Genomic DNA, 15,800 nt, shown 5'->3' with positions numbered 1-15,800 from the left:
TGGAAATGCCATTTTTGACATTTTTGCCTTACTATAGCCTTGCTTTTTTGGTCATTTTTCAACATGCCATGATCTTGGTGTTTTTTTGCTTTTTTGCATCATTCTATGCTATGGCGTGTTTCGCACGCTATTTCATGTAATGCTTTAGCAGTTTTCAGCTGTTTTTGGGAAATGCCATTTTTGACATTTTGCCTTACTATAGCCTTGCTTTTTTGGTCATTTTTCAACATGCCATATCTTGGTGTTTTTTGCTTTGTTTGCATCATTCTATGCTATGGCGTGTCTCAGTACGCTATTTCATGTACGTTTTAGCAGTTTTCAGCTGTTTTTGGGAAATGCCATTTTTTGACATTTTTGCCTTACTATAGCCTTGCTTTTTTGGTCATTTTTTCAACATGCCATATCTTGGTGTTTTTGCTTTGTTTGCATCATTCTATGCTATGGCGTGTTTCGCACGCTATTTCATGTAACGTTTAGCAGTTTTCAGCTGTTTTTGGGAAATGCCATTTTTGACATTTTTGCCTTACTATAGCCTTGCTTTTTTTGGTCATTTTTTCAACATGCCATATCTTGTTTTTTTTTGCTTTGTTTGCATCATTCTATGCTATGGCGTGTTTCGGCACGCTATTTCATGTACGTATTAGCAGTTTTCAGCTGTTTTTGGGAAATGCCATTTTTTGACATTTTTGCATTACTATAGCCTTGCTTTTTTTGGTCATTTTTCAACATGCCATATCTTGGTGTTTTTTGCTTTTTTGCATCATTCTATACCATGGCGTGTTTCGCACGCTATTTCAGGTAATGCGTTTAGCAGTTTTCAGCTGTTTTTGGGAAATGCCATTTTTGACATTTTTGCCTTACTATAGCCTTGCTTTTTTGGTCATTTTTCAACATGCCATATCTTGGTGTTTGTTGCGTTTTGCATCATTCTATGCTATGGCGTGTCTCGATGCACGCTATTTTATGTAACGCTTTAGCAGTTTTCAGCTGTTTTTGGGAAATGCCATTTTTGACATTTTTGCCTTACTATAGCCTTGCTTTTTTTGGTCATTTTTTCAACATGCCATATCTTGGTGTTTTTTGCTTTGTTTGCATCATTCTATGCTATGGCGTGTTTCGGCACGCTATTTCATGTACGTTTTAGCAGTTTTCAGCTGTTTTTGGGAAATGCCATTTTTTGACATTTTTGCCTTACTATAGCCTTGCTTTTTTTGGTCATTTTTTCAACATGCCATATCTTGTTGTGTTTTGCTTTTTTTGCATCATTCTATGCTATGGCGTGTCTCAGTACACTATTTCATGTACGTTTTAGCAGTTTTCAGCTGTTTTTGGGAAATGCCATTTTTTGACATTTTTGCCTTACTATAGCCTTGCTTTTTTGGTCATTTTTCAACATGCCATATCTTGTTGTTTTTGCTTTTTTGCATCATTCTATGCTATGGCGTGTCTCGCACGCTATTTCATGTATGCGCTTTAGCAGTTTTCAGCTGTTTTTGGGAAATGCCATTTTTGACATTTTGCCTTACTATAGCCTTGCTTTTTTTGGTCATTTTTCAACATGCCATATCTTGGTGTTTTTGCTTTGTTTGCATCATTCTATGCTATGGCGTGTTTCGCACGCTTATTTCATGTAATGCTTTAGCAGTTTTCAGCTGTTTTTGGGAAATGCCATTTTTTGACATTTTTGCCTTACTATAGCCTTGCTTTTTTTGGTCATTTTTTCAACATGCCATATCTTGGTGTTTGTTGCGTTTTTTGCATCATTCTATGCTATGGCGTGTCTCGGTACGCTATTTTATGTACGTTTTAGCAGTTTTCAGCTGTTTTTGGGAAATGCCATTTTTTGACATTTTTGCCTTACTATAGCCTTGCTTTTTTGGTCATTTTTTCAACATGCCATATCTTGGTGTTTTTTGCTTTTTTTGCATCATTCTATGCTATGGCGTGTTTCGGCACGCTATTTCATGTACGTTTTAGCAGTTTTCAGCTGTTTTTGGGAAATGCCATTTTTGACATTTTGCCTTACTATAGCCTTGCTTTTTTTGGTCATTTTTCAACATGCCATATCTTGGTGTTTTTGCTTTGTTTGCATCATTCTATACCATGGCGTGTCTCGGCACGCTATTTAGGTATGCTTTCAGCAGTTTTCAGCTGTTTTTGGGAAATGCCATTTTTTGACATTTTTGCCTTACTATAGCCTTGCTTTTTTTGGTCATTTTTTCAACATGCCATATCTTGGTGTTTGTTGCGTTTTTTGCATCATTCTATGCTATGGCGTGTCTCGGTACGCTATTTTATGTACGTTTTAGCAGTTTTCAGCTGTTTTTGGGAAATGCCATTTTTTGACATTTTTGCCTTACTATAGCCTTGCTTTTTTTGGTCATTTTTTCAACATGCCATATCTTGGTGTTTTTTGCTTTGTTTGCATCATTCTATGCTATGGCGTGTTTCGGCACGCTATTTCATGTACGTTTTAGCAGTTTTCAGCTGTTTTTGGGAAATGCCATTTTTTGACATTTTTGCCTTACTATAGCCTTGCTTTTTTTGGTCATTTTTTCAACATGCCATATCTTGGTGTTTTTTGCTTTGTTTGCATCATTCTATGCTATGGCGTGTTTCGGCACGCTATTTCATGTAACGCTTTAGCAGTTTTCAGCTGTTTTTGGGAAATGCCATTTTTGACATTTTGCCTTACTATAGCCTTGCTTTTTTTGGTCATTTTTTCAACATGCCATATCTTGGTTTTTTTTGCTTTGTTTGCATCATTCTATGCTATGGCGTGTTTCGGCACGCTATTTCATGTACGTATTAGCAGTTTTCAGCTGTTTTTGGGAAATGCCATTTTTTGACATTTTTGCCTTACTATAGCCTTGCTTTTTTTGGTCATTTTTTCAACATGCCATATCTTGGTGTTTTTTGCTTTGTTTGCATCATTCTATGCTATGGCGTGTTTCGGCACGCTATTTCATGTACGTTTTAGCAGTTTTCAGCTGTTTTTGGGAAATGCCATTTTTTGACATTTTTGCCTTACTATAGCCTTGCTTTTTTTGGTCATTTTTTCAACATGCCATATCTTGGTGTTTTTCGCTTTTTTTGCATCATTCTATACCATGGCGTGTTTCGGCACGCTATTTCAGGTACGTTTCAGCAGTTTTCAGCTGTTTTTGGGAAATGCCATTTTTTGACATTTTTGCCTTACTATAGCCTTGCTTTTTTTGGTCATTTTTTCAACATGCCATATCTTGGTGTTTGTTGCGTTTTTGCATCATTCTATGCTATGGCGTGTCTCGGTACGCTATTTTATGTACGTTTTAGCAGTTTTCAGCTGTTTTTGGGAAATGCCATTTTGACATTTTTGCCTTACTATAGCCTTGCTTTTTTGGTCATTTTTCAACATGCCATATCTTGGTGTTTTTGCTTTGTTTGCATCATTCTATGCTATGGCGTGTTTCGCACGCTATTTCATGTAACGCTTTAGCAGTTTTCAGCTGTTTTTGGGAAATGCCATTTTTGACATTTTGCCTTACTATAGCCTTGCTTTTTTTGGTCATTTTTTCAACATGCCATATCTTGTTGTGTTTTGCTTTTTTTGCATCATTCTATGCTATGGCGTGTCTCAGTACACTATTTCATGTAATGCTTTAGCAGTTTTCAGCTGTTTTTGGAAATGCCATTTTTGACATTTTTGCCTTACTATAGCCTTGCTTTTTTTGGTCATTTTTTCAACATGCCATATCTTGGTGTTTTTTGCTTTGTTTGCATCATTCTATGCTATGGCGTGTTTCGGCACGCTATTTCATGTACGTTTTAGCAGTTTTCAGCTGTTTTTGGGAAATGCCATTTTTTGACATTTTTGCCTTACTATAGCCTTGCTTTTTTTGGTCATTTTTTCAACATGCCATATCTTGGTGTTTTTTGCTTTGTTTGCATCATTCTATGCTATGGCGTGTTTCGGCACGCTATTTAATGTAATGTATTAGCAGTTTTCAGCTGTTTTTGGGAAATGCCATTTTTGACATTTTTGCCTTACTATAGCCTTGCTTTTTTTGGTCATTTTTTCAACATGCCATATCTTGGTGTTTTTTGCTTTTTTTGCATCATTCTATGCTATGGCGTGTTTCGGCACGCTATTTCATGTACGTTTTAGCAGTTTTCAGCTGTTTTTGGGAAATGCCATTTTTTGACATTTTTGCCTTACTATAGCCTTGCTTTTTTTGGTCATTTTTTTCAACTTGCCTTATCTTGGTGTTTTTTGCTTTTTGCATCATTCTATGCTATGGCGTGTCTCGCACGCTATTTTATGTATCGTTTTAGCAGTTTTCAGCTGTTTTGGGAAATGCCATTTTTGACATTTTGCCTTTACTATAGCCTTGCTTTTTTGGTCATTTTTCAACATGCCATATCTTGGTGTTTTTGCTTTGTTTGCATCATTCTATGCTATGGCGTGTTTCGCACGCTATTTCATGTACGTTTTAGCAGTTTTCAGCTGTTTTTGGGAAATGCCATTTTTTGACATTTTTGCCTTACTATAGCCTTGCTTTTTTTGGTCATTTTTTCAACATGCCATATCTTGGTGTTTTTTGCTTTTTTTGCATCATTCTATACCATGGCGTGTCTCGGTACGCTATTTAATGTACGTTTTAGCAGTTTTCAGCTGTTTTTGGGAAATGCCATTTTTTGACATTTTTGCCTTACTATAGCCTTGCTTTTTTTGGTCATTTTTTCAACATGCCATATCTTGGTGTTTTTTGCTTTTTTTGCATCATTCTATGCTATGGCGTGTCTCGGTACGCTATTTTATGTACGTTTTAGCAGTTTTCAGCTGTTTTTGGGAAATGCCATTTTTTGACGTTTTTGCCTTACTATAGCCTTGCTTTTTTTGGTCATTTTTTCAACATGCCATATCTTGGTGTTTTTTGCTTTTTTTGCATCATTCTATGCTATGGCGTGTTTCGGCACGCTATTTCATGTACGTTTTAGCAGTTTTCAGCTGTTTTTGGGAAATGCCATTTTTGACATTTTGCCTTACTATAGCCTTGCTTTTTTGGTCATTTTTTCAACATGCCATATCTTGGTGTTTTTTGCTTTGTTTGCATCATTCTATGCTATGGCCTGTTTCGGCACGCTATTTCATGTACGTTTTAGCAGTTTTCAGCTGTTTTTGGGAAATGCCATTTTTTGACATTTTTGCCTTACTATAGCCTTGCTTTTTTTGGTCATTTTTTCAACATGCCATATCTTGGTGTTTTTTGCTTTTTTTGCATCATTCTATGCTATGGCGTGTCTCGGCAGGCTATTTAATGTACGTTTTAGCAGTTTTCAGCTGTTTTTGGGAAATGCCATTTTTTGACATTTTTGCCTTACTATAGCCTTGCTTTTTTTGGTCATTTTTTCAACATGCCATATCTTGGTGTTTTTCGCTTTGTTTGCATCATTCTATACCATGGCGTGTCTTGGCACGCTATTTTCTGTAATCGTTTTAGCAGTTTTCAGCTGTTTTGGGAAATGCCATTTTTTGACATTTTTGCCTTACTATAGCCTTGCTTTTTTTGGTCATTTTTTTAACAAGCCATATCTTGGTGTTTGTTGCGTTTTTTGCATCATTCTATGCTATGGCGTGTCTCGGTACGCTATTTTCTGTAATGCTTTAGCAGTTTTCAGCTGTTTTTGGGAAATGCCATTTTTGACATTTTGCCTTACTATAGCCTTGCTTTTTTTGGTCATTTTTTCAACATGCCATATCTTGGTGTTTTTTGCTTTGTTTGCATCATTCTATGCTATGGCGTGTCTCAGTACGCTATTTCATGTACGTTTTAGCAGTTTTCAGCTGTTTTTGGGAAATGCCATTTTTTGACATTTTTGCCTTACTATAGCCTTGCTTTTTTTGGTCATTTTTTCAACATGCCATATCTTGGTGTTTGTTGCGTTTTTTGCATCATTATATGCTATGGCGTGTTTCAGCACGCTATTTCATGTAATGCTTTAGCAGTTTTCAGCTGTTTTTGGAAATGCCATTTTGACATTTTTGCCTTACTATAGCCTTGCTTTTTTTGGTCATTTTTTCAACATGCCATATCTTGGTGTTTTTTGCTTTTTTTGCATCATTCTATGCTATGGCGTGTCTCGGCAGGCTATTTTATGTACGTTTTAGCAGTTTTCAGCTGTTTTTGGGAAATGCCATTTTTTGGCATTTTTGCCTTACTATAGCCTTGCTTTTTTGGTCATTTTTTCAACATGCCATATCTTGGTGTTTTTGCTTTTTTGCATCATTCTATGCTATGGCGTGTCTCGATGCAGGCTATTTTCTGTAATGCTTTTAGCAGTTTTCAGCTGTTTTTGGAAATGCCATTTTTGACATTTTGCCTTACTATAGCCTTGCTTTTTTTGGTCATTTTTTCAACATGCCATATCTTGGTGTTTTTTGCTTTGTTTGCATCATTCTATGCTATGGCGTGTTTCGGCACGCTATTTCATGTACGTTTTAGCAGTTTTCAGCTGTTTTTGGGAAATGCCATTTTTTGACATTTTTGCCTTACTATAGCCTTGCTTTTTTGGTCATTTTTCAACATGCCATATCTTGGTGTTTTTGCTTTTTTGCATCATTCTATGCTATGGCGTGTTTCGGGCTATTTCATGTACGCTTTAGCAGTTTTCAGCTGTTTTTGGAAATGCCATTTTTTGACATTTTTGCCTTACTATAGCCTTGCTTTTTTTGGTCATTTTTTCAACATGCCATATCTTGGTGTTTTTTGCTTTTTTTTGCATCATTCTATGCTATGGCGTGTCTCTGTACGCTATTTTATGTAATGCTTTAGCAGTTTTCAGCTGTTTTTGGGAAATGCCATTTTTGACATTTTGCCTTACTATAGCCTTGCTTTTTTGGTCATTTTTCAACATGCCATATCTTGGTGTTTTTGCTTTTTGCATCATTCTATGCTATGGCGTGTCTCAGCACGCTATTTAATGTATCGCTTTAGCAGTTTTCAGCTGTTTTTGGGAAATGCCATTTTTGACATTTTTGCCTTACTATAGCCTTGCTTTTTTGGTCATTTTTCAACATGCCATATCTTGGTGTTTTTTGCTTTTTGCATCATTCTATGCTATGGCGTGTCTCGCACGCTATTTTCTGTAATGCTTTAGCAGTTTTCAGCTGTTTTTGGAAATGCCATTTTTGACATTTTTGCCTTACTATAGCCTTGCTTTTTTTGGTCATTTTTCAACATGCCATATCTTGGTGTTTTTGCTTTGTTTGCATCATTCTATGCTATGGCGTGTTTCGCACGCTATTTCATGTATGCTTTTAGCAGTTTTCAGCTGTTTTTGGGAAATGCCATTTTTGACATTTTGCCTTACTATAGCCTTGCTTTTTTGGTCATTTTTCAACATGCCATATCTTGGTGTTTTTGCTTTGTTTGCATCATTCTATACCATGGCGTGTTTCGCACGCTATTTCAGGTACGCTTCAGCAGTTTTCAGCTGTTTTTGGAAATGCCATTTTTGACATTTTGCCTTACTATAGCCTTGCTTTTTTGGTCATTTTTCAACATGCCATATCTTGGTGTTTTTGCTTTGTTTGCATCATTCTATGCTATGGCGTGTTTCGCACGCTATTTCATGTAACGCTTTAGCAGTTTTCAGCTGTTTTTGGGAAATGCCATTTTTGACATTTTTGCCTTACTATAGCCTTGGCTTTTTTGGTCATTTTTTCAACATGCCATATCTTGGTGTTTTTTGCTTTGTTTGCATCATTCTATGCTATGGCGTGTTTCAGCACGCTATTTTATGTACGTTTTAGCAGTTTTCAGCTGTTTTTGGGAAATGCCATTTTTTGACATTTTTGCCTTACTATAGCCTTGCTTTTTTGGTTATTTTTCAACATGCCATATCTTGGTGTTTTTTGCTTTTTTTGCATCATTCTATGCTATGGCGTGTCTCGGCAGGCTATTTAATATACGTTTTAGCAGTTTTCAGCTGTTTTGGGAAATGCCATTTTTGACATTTTGCCTTACTATAGCCTTGCTTTTTTTGGTCATTTTTTTCAACATGCCATATCTTGGTGTTTTTTGCTTTTTTTGCATCATTCTATGCTATGGCGTGTCTCGGTACGCTATTTTCTGTACGTTTTAGCAGTTTTCAGCTGTTTTTGGGAAATGCCATTTTTTGACGTTTTTGCCTTACTATAGCCTTGCTTTTTTTGGTCATTTTTTCAACATGCCATATCTTGGTGTTTTTTGCTTTGTTTGCATCGTTCTATGCTATGGCGTGTCTCGGCAGGCTATTTAATGTAATGCTTTAGCAGTTTTCAGCTGTTTTTGGGAAATGCCATTTTTTGACATTTTTGCCTTACTATAGCCTTGCTTTTTTGGTCATTTTTTCAACATGCCATATCTTGGTGTTTTTTGCTTTTTTTGCATCATTCTATGCTATGGCGTTTTTTGGCACGCTATTTTATGTACGTTTTAGCAGTTTTCAGCTGTTTTTGGAAATGCCATTTTTGACATTTTGCCTTACTATAGCCTTTGCTTTTTTGGTCATTTTTCAACATGCCATATCTTGGTGTTTTTGCTTTGCTTGCATCATTCTATGCTATGGCGTGTTTCGCACGCTATTTCATGTACGTTTAGCAGTTTTCAGCTGTTTTTGGGAAATGCCATTTTTTGACATTTTTGCCTTACTATAGCCTTGCTTTTTTTGGTCATTTTTTCAACATGCCATATCTTGGTGTTTTTTGCTTTTTTTGCATCATTCTATGCTATGGCGTGTCTCAGCACGCTATTTAATGTACGTTTTAGCAGTTTTCAGCTGTTTTTGGGAAATGCCATTTTTTGACATTTTTGCCTTACTATAGCCTTGCTTTTTTTGGTCATTTTTTTAAATATGCCATATCTTGGTGTTTTTGCTTTTTGCATCATTCTATGCTATGGCGTGTCTCGATGCACGCTATTTTCTGTAATGCTTTAGCAGTTTTCAGCTGTTTTGGGAAATGCCATTTTGACATTTTGCCTTACTATAGCCTTGCTTTTTTGGTCATTTTTCAACATGCCATATCTTGGTGTTTTTGCTTTGTTTGCATCATTCTATGCTATGGCGTGTCTCGCAGGCTATTTCATGTAACGTTTTAGCAGTTTTCAGCTGTTTTTGGGAAATGCCATTTTTGACATTTTGCCTTACTATAGCCTTGCTTTTTTGGTCATTTTTCAACATGCCATATCTTGGTGTTTTTGCTTTTTTGCATCATTCTATACCATGGCGTGTCTCGCACGCTATTTCATGTACGTTTTAGCAGTTTTCAGCTGTTTTTGGGAAATGCCATTTTTTGACATTTTTGCCTTACTATAGCCTTGCTTTTTTGGTCATTCTTTCAACATGCCATATCTTGGTGTTTTTTGCTTTTTTTTTGCATCATTCTATACCATGGCGTGTCTCAGTACGCTATTTCATGTACGTTTTAGCAGTTTTCAGCTGTTTTTGGGAAATGCCATTTTTTGACATTTTTGCCTTACTATAGCCTTGCTTTTTTTGGTCATTTTTTCAACATGCCATATCTTGGTGTTTGTTGCGTTTTTTGCATCATTCTATACCATGGCGTGTCTCGGTACGCTATTTTATGTACGTTTTAGCAGTTTTCAGCTGTTTTTGGGAAATGCCATTTTTTGACATTTTTGCCTTACTATAGCCTTGCTTTTTTTGGTCATTTTTCAACATGCCATATCTTGGTGTTTTTGCTTTTTGCATCATTCTATGCTATGGCGTGTCTCGATGCAGCTATTTTATGTACGTTTTAGCAGTTTTCAGCTGTTTTTGGGAAATGCCATTTTTTGACATTTTTGCCTTACTATAGCCTTGCTTTTTTGGTCATTTTTTCAACATGCCATATCTTGGTGTTTTTTGCTTTTTTTGCATCATTCTATGCTATGGCGTGTCTCGGTACGCTATTTCATGTACGCTTTAGCAGTTTTCAGCTGTTTTTGGAAATGCCATTTTTTGACATTTTTGCCTTTACTATAGCCTTGCTTTTTGGTCATTTTTCAACATGCCATATCTTGGTGTTTTTGCTTTTTTTGCATCATTCTATGCTATGGCGTGTTTCAGCACGCTATTTAATGTACGTTTTAGCAGTTTTCAGCTGTTTTTGGGAAATGCCATTTTTTGACATTTTTGCCTTACTATAGCCTTGCTTTTTTGGTCATTTTTTCAACATGCCATATCTTGGTGTTTGTTGCTTTTTTTGCATCATTCTATACCATGGCGTTTCTCGGTACGCTATTTTATGTACGTTTTTTGCAGTTTTCAGCTGTTTTTGGGAAATGCCATTTTTTGACATTTTTGCCTTACTATAGCCTTGCTTTTTTTGGTCATTTTTTCAACATGCCATATCTTGGTGTTTTTTGCTTTTTTTGCATCATTCTATGCTATGGCGTTTTTTGGCACGCTATTTTATGTACGTTTTAGCAGTTTTCAGCTGTTTTTGGGAAATGCCATTTTTTGACATTTTTGCCTTACTATAGCCTTGCTTTTTTGGTCATTTTTTCAACATGCCATATCTTGGTTTTTTTTTGCTTTTTTTGCATCATTCTATGCTATGGCGTGTTTCGGCACGCTTTTTTATGTATGTTTTAGCAGTTTTCAGCTGTTTTTGGGAAATGCCATTTTTTGACATTTTTGGGTTAGGGTTAGGGTTAGGGTTAGGGTTAGGTTAGGCCGTCTAAAAAACTGCTGAAAACAGTTCAGAACAACCTAAAATAGCATGCTAAGACACGCCATGGCATAGAAAGTTGCAAAAACATCATCATATAGCATGTTGAAAAGTTGACGTGAAATGCAAGGCTATAGTATGGCAAAAATGTCAAAATATTTCACATTCCAAAACAGCCAAAAACAGTTGAAAACCACCTTAAATGGTGTGCTGAGACACGCCATACGATAAAAAGTTGCAAAAACAGCCAAAAACACAACAATATCGCATGTCGACAAAATGACCCAATATGCAAGGCTATAGTATGGCAAAAATGTCAAAATATTACAGATTTCAAAACAGCTAAAAACAGTTGAAAACCACCTAAAATAGCGTGCTGAGACACGCCATAGCATAGAAAGTTGCACAAACAGCCAAAAACACAATTATATAGCATGTCGACAAAATGACCCAATATGCAAGGCTATAGTATGGCAAAAATGTCAAAATATGACACGTCCCAAACACAGCTAAAAACAGTTTAAAACCACCTAAAATGGCATGCTGAGACATGCCATAGCACAGAAAGCTGCAAAAACTGACAAAAACATCATAATATAGCATGTTGAAAAGTTGACGCAAAATGCAAGGCTATAGTATTGCAAAAACGTCAAAATATTACAGATTTCAAAACAGCTAAAAACAGTTGAAAACCACCTAAAATAGCGTGCTGAGACACGCCATAGCATAGAAAGTTGCACAAACAGCCAAAAACACAACAATATAGCATGTCGACAAAATGACCCAATATGCAAGGCTATAGTATGGCAAAAATGTCAAAATATGACACGTCCCAAAAACAGCTTAAAACAGTTGAAAACCACCTTAAATAGCGTGCTGAGACACCCCAAAGCATAGAAAGTTGCAAAAACAGCCAAAAAAAGTTTTTTCAACATGCTATATTAAACAGCCAACTTTTCAACATGCTATATTATGATGTTTTTGGCTGTTTTTCAACTTTCTATGCTATGGCATGTTTCGGCACGCCATTTTATGTGGTTTTAAACTGTTCTTAGCTGTTTTTGGGAGGTGTCACATTGTGACATTTTCACAATACTGTAGGCTTGCATCTTGGGTAATTTTTTTGACATGCTATATTATTGTGTTGTTTGCCTTTTTTGCTACTTTCTATGCTATGGCACGTATCGTCACACTATTTAAAGTGGTTTTCAACTATTTTCAGTTAGTTTTGGGACGGTCATATTTTGACATTTTTGCCATACTATAGCCTTGCATCTTGGCTCATGCTTTATTGTTGTTTTTTTTCCTGTTTTTGCAACTTTCTATGCTATGGCATGTCTCAGCATGCTACTTTAGGTTGTTTTCAACTGTTTTCAGCTGTATTTGGGACGTCATATTTTGCTATACTATAACCTTGCATTCTAGGTCATTTTTTGACATCCCAAATTACGGTGTTTTTTGCCTTTTTTGCAACTTTCTATGCTGTGGTGTGTCTCGGCAGGCTATTCTAGGCATGTGGACAAATACCATAGTATGAAAAAAATGTCAAAATTTGACGTCCCAAAAACCACTGGAAACCGCCTAGAATAGCTTGTAAAGACACACCACAGCACAGAAAGTTGCAAAAAGGGACAAAAACACCATAATATGGCATGTCAAAAAAATGACAGAAAAGGCATTACTATAGTATTGCGAAAAATGTCAAAATTTGAAATTTGGTCAACATGCTATACTATGAATTTCCTTTGCTTTTTTGAATGACATACTATACTATAAGCATGGAGATCTAAATCATGACAAGACAAGTGGCACTAGAGGAGAGGTCTAGAAACGCTGATCTAAATCAACATGGATCCATTAGCTGACACTGTTGTCCCAAGAAATACAAATAAAAAGATGATCCACAGATACAAACATGTTCAAACACTGTTTTCATTGTGAAGAATAAGTTCAAAAAAATACGCCGTAGGATTGATTTAGATTTTAATGGGTATTATACAAGTTTTCCGAAGGAAAAGAAAACATTTAAACAAGAGGCAAGTGAAACCCCACTTCCAAACCAAAACTACAACAGCATCAGCTAACAAAATGGATATTGCTATTACACTGTACCCAACAAATACTGAGCAAGGGTATCATAAGTAATGATAAGACATATAAGTGTTTTTTTTTTTTGTCTAAAATATACGAGAGCACCTAAGGATGAAACCAACAGAAGGTGTCGCTTCTACTCTATCTGACGAGGGAACTGGAGGTGCAGAGATTTCAAATCCAGTTTTCAGTTTTTGGTCTGTGGTGTAATATATACTCTATAATTCATCAAATAATAAAGATCTTCTCAAATAAACAAAATCAAGGGAGGAATTATAATTTCCTGTTGGCGTGTTAAACCTAAAAAAACTACTGATAGGTTCATTACCACTGAAGGTTTCGTTCTCCAACAGGTCCATCCATTCTGCTCAATGCCCTGTGATTGCACTGATACTCAGGGATGCATCATCGAAATTGCAGTTTTGCAAATCCAAATATAGTCTCTTTTTGGTTTCAAGTAAGAGCAAAAAATAATATTCATAATCAATTTAAGTCTGGAGCGAGCAAACATACCAACAAATATCTTATTTACAATATCATTGTATTTACATCAGAGGATACTGAGGGAAAGTGTGTTTAAATTCAGAGTTCACGTTAACTCGTGTTTTGAAAAATGTAACAGGGAGTACAATGCACAATGCAAGGTTCTTTTCTTTAAAAAGTGCAATTCCTTTTCTTAAAGTAAAAAAATATATATCCATATTTTGTATATATGTAGAAATGTTGTTCATATAAACAGCATTTGTTGATTTAAGAGCCCTAAAACCAGTGACTAAAAACGAATGCTTTCTGTTGATAGGCAGAAAATTATTATAGCATATAAATTATTTTACAATACTCATTAGAAAATCAGAAGTACCGCATTTCAACAAAAACAGGCAGCTATTGAAGGCTTTTTTTCTTTTGTTTTAAGAGGGCGCTTGTAGACTCATCTGCACTAATGTGGGCAAGAATATTTGCTATTTATCACTTGGTTTGGTTGCAAAAACATTACTGGAAAACAATGTTCAAACAACAAATAAAGTTGCATCATAATATTAAAAAGTAACACTTCCATAAAATATCTAAGCATAAAACAGTGGTGGACCTGAAGGCAGCCCACGTAACCTCCAATACTTAAGGTTTATAAAATACAAAAGGTAGACAAGCTGGTATACATGCGTACATGTTTGTATATGCATTTTTTTCTTGCCTGTGGAATAACAGTGCTGCACAAGCAATATCTTTTAAAAAGTACATCCTCTACACAGTTATAAAAAGCAAGCTGATATTAAAAGTAAATAGTGGTAAACTGGTGTCTCTTGTTTCCAGTGGTCTGCAATGACACCTTTGAGTACCAATATTTTGTGGCACCAAGAGTTTCATCATCCACTCAACATGTTTCTTCCCTTCATATTCAAGTAGTGTTATGTGGCTATATTTGCACATCTTAGAATAGCTTATACCAAAATAAAATACTTGGACAGCGTCAGGTGTTTAACTCTGACGTCACTGGAGAGATGTGGTCATCGCTGAAGAAGTCTTTCTTAATATCTCACTCTACAAACATGCTCAGACATCATGCTACTTTCCAGTTCATTTCATAAAATTCATATATTGTCATAATAATATTGATTTATGCCGTATCATATTATATATGACAGATTTTTCGTCAACAAAACTTTTGCAGAGTTTTCCTTTCCCAAACAGGAGGTGCAACAAAGTCCTGAACCATGCTCCTTTTTTAGTGAGTCTCTTTCTCCAGTTCTAAATGTGCAACTTTATGATCCACTGTGTTGCGTGGTCTGTCTGTGTGCATCTGTGTTTGCGTACTTGGAGTCTCCGGGGGGGCTGCTGTCGGCCTGCTGGGCCAGCTGGGTTTGCAGGTCTTTAACAACGCTCTCCAGGTTCTGACGGGCTTCTCTCTCCTGCTGGAGCTCTTGTCTTAGCTGCTCACGGTCAGCTTCCGCCTGCTGTAGCTGCACATGCAACTCTTCGATCTGCACAACAAAACCCGACAGACAGCGGTCAGTATAAACGAACACAGAAAAAACAACAAATAAACAAAACATACACTGGTGGTTGTGGTGACTCAGGGCATGCTGCGGACATCTTACCTGAGTGGAGTACTTGACCCGGAGACGTTCAGCCTCGCAGCCTTTGTCACAAACTCGCAGCTGTTTCTCCCTCTCCAACTCTCTCTTCAGCCGCCCACAAGACTCCTCCGCGTCCCTCATCTTCCTCTCCCAATCCACGCGAAGGCGTTCAATCTCCTTCCGCAGGTTTCGCTTGGCTTCAATGGCCTCACGAAGACGGCCTTTCTTTGCCACCCTCACAAACTCCAATTCCTGTAAAAAAAAATGAAAAAAGCAACAACATTGGAATCATTTCATGTTTCAAATACTAATAATCAGACATTACTGTCATTTCCATCACATTTAGGAAAATGATGTGATACCTGCTGGAGGCTGCGTTTAGCTTGTAAAGCAGCTGCCAGCTTTTCTTCCTGCTTCACCCTCATCTTGACGATCTCCTGCAGGAGTTTTTCCCGGGACTCTTTGGTGTCCGTGCCTCCGTACAGCATCTGTCTCAGGGTGTCCATCTCTGGGGAAATGGTCCCCGGCAGCCAGCCGGGTCCCTCCTGAGGTCGAGGAACACACTGAGGGGTCAGGGTCTGAGAGGCGCTGGTGCAGGCTGACGGAGGAGAAGCCAGGGAGGAAGCCAGCACTGGACCTGAGGGAGAAAGAGGTTTAACATTATTAAAACAGCAATTGCAAGAATTCTGATGTGTTTATCGTTTCAACTTTTGCTCGCTTGCTAACACATTTTCATGCTCTCTTAATTGCAACTCATGGTGTTTTTTTGTTAGATTTATTATTCTAGTTGTAAAACACTTTGTAATATTGTGTCAAAAGGTGCTGTATAAATAGTCTATCATTATTTATTCATTAACTTTAATAATAATTTATTTTGGTTTTTTTTTTGTTTTGTTTTGGTTTGTTTTTTTTCCCCCCAAACTGGTTGATTCTCTCTA

At 36.7% G+C, this 15,800-nt stretch overlaps 1 protein-coding gene across 1 annotated transcript in view; it reads right to left on the bottom strand.

Annotated features, from left to right (window-relative positions):
* Positions 1-12,662: 12,662 nt before the first annotated feature.
* skib (SKI proto-oncogene b) overlaps positions 12,663-15,800 on the bottom strand; it is a 38,448-nt gene continuing 35,310 nt past the window's right edge. The window contains exons 5-7 of the mRNA XM_042508276.2: positions 15,225-15,499; positions 14,884-15,114; positions 12,663-14,766 (exon numbers count right to left, since the gene is read on the bottom strand). Of these exons, the coding sequence (XP_042364210.1) occupies positions 14,548-14,766; positions 14,884-15,114; positions 15,225-15,499 (725 nt within the window). The 3' untranslated portion in view covers positions 12,663-14,547. The remainder of the gene's footprint in view (positions 14,767-14,883; positions 15,115-15,224; positions 15,500-15,800) is intronic.

The sequence above is a fragment of the Plectropomus leopardus genome, chromosome 2 (assembly GCF_026936395.1).
Source record: "Plectropomus leopardus strain MGB_pleo_1.0 chromosome 2, ASM2693639v1, whole genome shotgun sequence".
Taxonomy (NCBI): domain Eukaryota; kingdom Metazoa; phylum Chordata; class Actinopteri; order Perciformes; family Serranidae; genus Plectropomus; species Plectropomus leopardus.
This window is presented reverse-complemented; position numbering and strand designations above follow the sequence as displayed.